Source organism: Physeter macrocephalus, chromosome 17, assembly GCF_002837175.3.
Source record: "Physeter macrocephalus isolate SW-GA chromosome 17, ASM283717v5, whole genome shotgun sequence".
Classification (NCBI taxonomy): Eukaryota; Metazoa; Chordata; class Mammalia; order Artiodactyla; family Physeteridae; genus Physeter; species Physeter macrocephalus.
In genome coordinates this window covers 29179439-29186975 of record NC_041230.1, presented here as the reverse complement: position 1 = coordinate 29186975, position 7537 = coordinate 29179439, and the positions used below count along the sequence as shown (strand labels likewise).

General features: G+C 43.0%; 1 protein-coding gene across 1 annotated transcript in view; it reads left to right on the top strand.

Annotated features, from left to right (window-relative positions):
* The window catches only part of CNGB1 (cyclic nucleotide gated channel subunit beta 1), a 71420-nt gene extending 71243 nt beyond the window's left edge, over positions 1–177 (top strand). Inside the window, exon 34 of the mRNA XM_055078912.1 lies at positions 51–177. Coding sequence (XP_054934887.1) covers positions 51–177 — 127 coding nt within the window. The remainder of the gene's footprint in view (positions 1–50) is intronic.
* Positions 178–7537: the final 7360 nt, after the last annotated feature.

Below are 7537 nucleotides of genomic sequence, written 5' to 3'. Positions count from 1 at the left end.
ACCCCGTCCCCGTCCGCCCCACCCCCCGCCGCTCTCCTGCTCCCCGTGAGCCCTGAGTCCCTGCACCGCAAGAAGGCCAAGACGCTGGTCTGCAGTAGTGGCCTCAGTTGCTCTCAGCGGCTCGGCCAGCGACCCTGCCCTGATGTCAGCTTCTCTGCCTCCCAGGGCTGGTCTTGAAATTAACAAACTTCATAGTGTTTGTGCCCCGAAGTTCCCACCGTCACTAGAGAACCCTACCTGCCCCCCGCCTGTTATTATTTTTAAGAACAAAATACTTTTCTGTGGGGCTTCAACATACGGGAAGCCTCGTTGGAGAAGCAAACGGTTGTTGAATGTTTGGGTTTTCCCCTCAGGAATTTGTCTCTCACATTTCAAGAATAGAAAACCTTTCCGGCAGAAGCGAGGGCAGCTACGCTGTTTTTTTGACAAAGTGGGAATTCCGGCACATCTGACCCGTGGTCCGATGCTGTTTTTGTTTGCTGGGCAGTCACGTAAGAAACGCGATGCTCCTTAGGACAGTTCGTACTTATCTTCCCCAGACTATGCTCCGTTCTCAGTGATGCTGTTATCTTAGAACAGATAAAATGGAAATGGCTTACTGGCAAGGGGTCTGAGCATCTGCTCTGCCAGGTACCCAAGCCTCCTCAGCAGGGATTAATCTATTACTTGCTTTTTACACCCTTGCTCTAGAGAGGATGGTAGTAACTTCCTTTAAGCCTAGAAGGTGGAGTCTCATGGCCGACATCACTGAAGTTTCTGAGGTTTCTTCAGATCAAGTCGTGTTGCTTTTATAATTAAAAAAAAAAAAAAAAGGAAAAAGAGTCATTCAGTCAAATGAATATTTATTGAGAGGATTATATTTGCATACTGAATGGCTCTTCAGTGATTAAAAACAAAAACTAGTATTAGGCCATTTGTTTCCATCAGCAACAATGAATACAAAAGACCTGGCATTCCAGTCCTGCCCATTTCATATAAAATCACGGGAACCTTGTGAACTACTGAAGGGGCCTTTGAAGGCTGGCAAAGTTGTGTTTTTATCCATTCAACTAAAGCAGAACTTTCATTTCCCCTGTGAAAAGAAGTAAACAATATGGGAATTCCCAGACTGGTCTAAGCATTTTCAAATCCCAGGGTAACAAGCAGATTCATCTAGTCCATGACATATCATGTGATGGGAGTAATCATTATATTAAGTATAGTGATGAGCAATGTTATTATTTGACCTTTTAAAAAGCTTTTATTTATTTTTAAATGTAATAACATATTTACATGTGTACAAAAGGATATCCAGTAAAAATTCTCCCTCCTACTCCAGACGCCCAACCTCCCTGGTCCCCTTCCTGGAAACAACCACTATTATCAGTTTCTTGTTTATTGTTTCAGAGATATTTTTAAGCTTGCACAAGGAAATATGTAAATTCATTCTTGTTTCCTTCCTTCCCCCACCCCCCCCCACCACAAATGGTAACATACTAGAGCTGCTGTTATTTTTCACTTGATTTATTTTGGAGATTGTTTCCTATTAGAACATAAAGGGTGTGCTTATTTTTTCAGGACTGCAATCTAGTCCATTGTATGGATGTACCATAACATTTAACCACTGTCCCATCGATGGCCATTTGCATTGTTTCCAACCTTATGCTGTTAAAAAATAATGCTGTAATTAAAAAATATTGTACAGACATAATTTCACTGGTAAACACTTTTTAAATAAGAGAAGTATGGAGGTTTTGGCTAATTTTTTTCTTTACCATCCCCATTCCTCATTTTCATATTTGTACTATATGTTCTATGACCCAAGCATAGAGAATGCTTCCATCTTTAGCAAGTAGTTCAGATATATCAATAAAGTAAACTTATTGCTCTTTAGTAGATGGCAAAATATTTCAAGGACACCTTCACTGTGAGCTCCTACTTAATAAGGAATCTTTTTTATGTAAATTTACTTATTCTTTTAGATATCAACCCTTGAATGTATACTGCTTATTATATAAAGTGAGAGATTTCTTGAGGTTCCTAAGAATTGTCCTGGAAAGAAAATTGATTTTGAAATGAGCTTAGCAGTGTCTTAATTTCACTGAGAAATCTCATAAAACTAGACACTTTCACAAACTTTGGACATTAGATAAATTGAATTTGAGGCTGACATTATTCTCCAAATGGAATGGGACTGGTTGATCGCCAAGATATGGGTGGTACAGGTCAGGAATATTATCATTCTGCAGTTGAAACAGGACTTTTATTTATGTGTGTTGAATCTCTACTAATTTAAAATGTCTCAACATTTCCGGCATTTTGGTAGAAAGTGAACAGCAAGTTATTTTTTTAACTATATAAATATTTTAAATAAAATTAAAACCAAGAAGCTGTTTACAATTTCATTATCCAAATGTATTCAGCGATCTGGAATATTTTCATCCGTTTTCTTAGTAAACATGAATACTATATTTGTACTCTGGCTTTCATCCTATTATAATGCATTTTAATTAAAAGTATTTAGACAAATGTTCCTGGCTAGTGGATTAATTTCAGAAACTGACCAAGTATGACAGACACTTTTGTGAGAAAAATTAAGTTTATTTTCTGGCTCAGCCTCCCTAACTGATCTCCTATTGACATCCTTGGGGCTATAATCCATCCTGCATTTCTGTTGCTGGAGTGATATCCCTTATCAAACCACCCCTAGGAGTCTAAGTCCCTCAAAAACAGCCCTTTTATTTATTTATTTATTATTTTTTTCACTTGATTAAATTATTTTATTCAATTTGTTTATCCTGAGGAATAATCATGACTTTAGAAAAAATATTTTAACATATATGAACAGTAATAAATTATTTGACCAAAATTAGAGAAATATCTATTATAAAATAGCAGTAAGTTAGAATAATTTCAACATTAAAATATTATTTCCTTGAGAGAAATTTGGTAACATGGGATAATATTGATAATCATATTAATTTTTTTTTTCTTTCAAGCTCCAAATCTTTTATTATTATTATTATTAAAAAACAGCCCTTTTATGTCTGGTCTTACCAAGCCCACAGCTTACAGTTTCCTCAGTCTCACTGGACTTGTTCTAATGCTGCCAGTTCAGAGCGCTGACATACACGAACTCTGGATCAGACCGCCTAGCTTCCAATCCCAGCTTGACCATGTTCCACAGATAGCCATGACCTCTCTGAGCCTCAGTGACCTCATGGAGATAATACATTGCACGGTACAGGGCCACTGAGATGATCCAATAATAGACTGGCACGGCCAAGTCTGAATGGGCACAAGAAATAAAGCCGATGTGCCATCCTGCTTAGTCTGCCTGGGCTAGAGTAGAAGCCCCCTCAGAACTCTGTCTTCTCTGAATTCTGCCTCTGCCTGGGGTTATACACAAAGATGGGGTGTGATCACCTCTTTCGCTGCTCTTTAACTAATAGTTTGTATAAAAGCCTGGACGTATGTGAATTATAACAATATAAATCACAACTTTCCCCACCATTCATGAATGTCTTTAATCCAATTTCATACAAAAACAGACCCTGAAACACCCACCCAAGGCTGACTCTCCTGAAATGGTCACTCCATTCTGAGCCAGGCCCAGGGCCTTCATGGGTGTGTGACTCGTGCAGTCACACATGGCCCCATGCTAGTCACCATCTTTATTTATTTATTTATTTTAAAATAAATTTATTTGTTTATTTTTATTGATTTATTTTTGGCTGTGTTGGGTCTTCACTGCTGTGCACGGGCTTTCTCTAGTTGTGGCGAGTGGGGGCTACTCTTCGTTACGGTGCGCAGGCTTCTCGTTGCGGTGGCTTCTCTTGTTGCGGAACACGGGCTCTAGGCACCCGGGCCTCAGTAGTTGTGGCACGTGGGCTCAGTAGTTGTGGCTCACGGGCTCTAGAGCACAGGCTCAGTAGTTGTGGCACACGGGCTTAGTTGCTCTGCAGCATGTGGGATCTTCCTGGACCAGGGCTTGAATCCGTGTCCCCTGCATTGGCAGGCAGACTCTCAACCACTGCGCCACCAGGGAAGTCCCACCATCTTTAAATTAGTAATAATTTGTGAACAGGGTTCTCACATTTTTATTGGCACTGGGCCCCACAAATTATGTAGCCTGTCGTGCTATCTGAAAAGGTCAATGGGGGAGGGAGGTAGAGCTGTGTCTCTTTTGCACTCAGCTTCCATCGCCCTTCTTCCAGCCACAGGATCCTGCTTCCTTTCAGAAGATTACCTTTCAATCATATATTGTGACTCAAACACGATGACTCAAGCTAGGCCCATTGATTCTTTCCTGGGAATCTGAATCTTGAGAGCTATTGCCCCATCCTCCTTGCTAGAACAACCCTGATTTAGTTCTGGGCAGCAACATGCCCAGCCCCAGGGGATGAAGCCCTGCTGTAAGCCAATCACTGCTCTTCCCATCCCTTATGCCAGAGACTCTCCCAGCCTTCCTTGCCGCTAGGGGTGGCCATTTGACCCAGTCCCAACCAATGAGTATAAGGGGAAGGATGATAGGCGGCTCCTTAATAAAGGAACCCCACCCCCAACTCCGTCCTTTGGTCCCTCTTTCTTCCTTGCAATACTGGTGGGGAGAATCTATTGTATTTGGAGATGGAACAGACCTCTTGTGGCTGAAGAGTCCAAGAATCAGAAGAATCAGAGATGCAAACTGTGATATGCTGGTGTTGCCAAATCAACCCCCAAATCAGTTATCTCCAGAATTCTTGTTACGTGACATAATGACATACCTTTGTTACTTAAGTCCTGATCTCCATTACCTGCAGCTGAAAGCATCCTGATAGAAGAGCAATGGAATGGAGGGAGAAAGAGAGAAAACAGGGTCAGATGCCTCACAACTTCCGCACACTGACCACACCCATCATTCCTTCCCGTTGCTCATATCCTTTCTTTCCCGCCAGTTTAATTCAGAAATAATTGACAACATGACTGTGTAAGTTTAAGGTGTACAGCCTGATGGTTTGATTTACATATATTGTAAAATCATTACCACAGTAGGTTCAGCTAACATCCGTCTTCTCATATAGATACAATAAAAAAAGAAGAAAAGAAGAAAGGAAAAAAATGTTTTTCTTGAGATGAAAGCTCTTAGGATTTACTGTCTTAACAACTTTCCTATGTATCATACAGCAGTGTTAGTCAGTCATCATGTTGTATATTACGTCCCTAGTACTTATTTATTTTATAACTAGAAGTTTGTACTTCTTTGACCACCTACCTCCAATTCCGCCCCCCACCCAACCCACCCCCACCTCCACCCCCGCCACCCCCAAGGAAACTACAAGTCTGACCTCTTTTTCAAAAAGGTTTGTTTGCTTGTTTGTTTTTTAAGATTTCACATGCGAGATCTTACAGTATTTGTCTGACTTATTTCACTTAGCATAATGACTTCAGGGGTCATCCATGTTTTCGCAGAGTGGTAGGATTTCCTCGTTTTTTCTGTTTTTTTTAATGGCCAAATAATTTTCCATATTATTTTTTTGTTTTTTTTAATGGTCAAATAATGTTCCATATTATTATATGGAATATATATATATATCACATATATATATGGAATATATATATATCACATATATATATATCTCACAAGTTTTGATTCATTCATTCGTCGATGGATTCTTAAGTTGTTCAGATTCAGGACATTCCTATCCTCCCTGTCTGGTCTTCAGCTTTTCCCAGATGACAGGAGCTACCTGTGTATTTTGAGTTAATTCACCTTTGGCTTCAGTCAGAGTTGGTTCCATCACTCAAAATGTAAGAAACCTCACCAGCTGCAAACAAAAGTACTTCTGGGAGTTTCCTGGTTATTTAAAATTTAAGACCTAGCCACTCATTCTGGGTGTGATTTTTTGCTTTAGTGCAGACACTTGTGGTTTCTAAATTCAAACATCAGGAAGAGACCCTTGGAGAAGGGAATAGAGGAGAGAGAGAGCTGCTGTGAACAAGATCAAGTTAACATGCTTCTCTGTGGATGGGAAACTGACTGGGAGACAGCGATTTATCCCACAAGAAGAACTTGAGTATATGGTCAGGCCACTCAAGATGACCGCTCTCTTTTTTAAATATTTATTTATTTATTTTTGGCTGCGTTGAGACTTTGTTGCTGCGCACAGGCTCTCTCTAGTTGCAGCGAGTGGGGGCTCCTCTTCGTTGTGGTGCGCAGGCTTCTCATTGCAGTGGCCTCTGTTGTTGCAGAGCACGGGCTCTAGGGTGCACGGGCTAGTGGCTCGCGGCCTCTAGAACGCAGGCTCAGTAGTTGTGGCACACGGGCCTAGTTGCTCCGCGGCATGTGGGATCATCCCTGATCAGGGCTCGAACCCACGTCCCCTGCATTGGCAGGCGGATTCTTAACCACTGCGCCACCAGGGAAGCCCTGCTCTCTTGCTCTCTGTACATCCCCTGCACGACCAGTGCCTGTCACCTACACCCCACTCATAGGGACTGACCTTCCTGCCCACTTGCCCCAGGCCCCAGCTAATGATTGTTCTTATCAAAGGGGCCATGAGGGGCGTGCCCCTCTGCTGGTTTCTCTGGTAACTAATGAGCCCACCTGACATCAATTCCCCTATAACTGGTAATCTTCCTTCCCCCGCTCCTCCGGGAGGGAAGATGGCCACCATGTCCTGCCCTTCGGCTGCACACAGTGGGACGTTGCTCCAGGACCTTGCTTCAGACATGTAAGCTCTCCCATCCACTAAACCATTGATGTCTCTGTTGCTGACTCTGGGCTCTTTCTTTATTGCGGTACGCGGGCCTCTCACTGTTGTGGGCTCTCCTGTTGCGGAGCACAGGCTCTGGAAGCGCAGGCTCAGCGGCCATGGCTCACGGGCCCAGCCGCTCCGCGGCATGTGGGATCCTCCCGGACCGGGGCACGAACCCGTGTCCCCTGCATCGGCAGGCGGACTCTCAACCACTGTGCCACCAGGGAAGCCCTCTTTCTTTGGTTTTGAAGCTGGACAAGCATAGACCTGTGGGGTGCAGCCCAAAACAGAGCATCAAGGTGTATTCCCCACAGGCTTTTCCCAGCTCCCTCCCTGTCCTGAAGAGGGACACAACAGCTAAGACCCCTGGGACAGACCTCTCCTCATTAATGATCCTTTAGACTGACCTGCCTCTCATTGTTTTCTTTTACAATGAAGCGCTAAGAACTCAGGTGATTGTGCTTCATGGGTTCCAGAGAGCTTTTCCATTCAGGTAGTCTTGTCCACCATGCTGCTGTGTGCAGATCAGGAGGGGAATTTTTTTTTAAATTTTATTTGTTTATTTTTTGGCCGTGCGGCGTGTGGGACCTTAGTTCCCCGAACAGGAATTGAACCCATGCCCTCGGCAGTGAAAGTGCAGAGTCCTAGCCACTGGACCGCCAGGGAATTTCTAGGAGGGGAATTATTATAACCAAATTAGAGATGAGGAAATCTAAACCTTAGGAGAGGGAGTTACCCTCAGGGAATCAGCACCTTGGCAGAGACAGAAAGAGCTAAGAGAAAGGACCCCTGAAGCCACCATCCAGCCTCTGCCACAGACC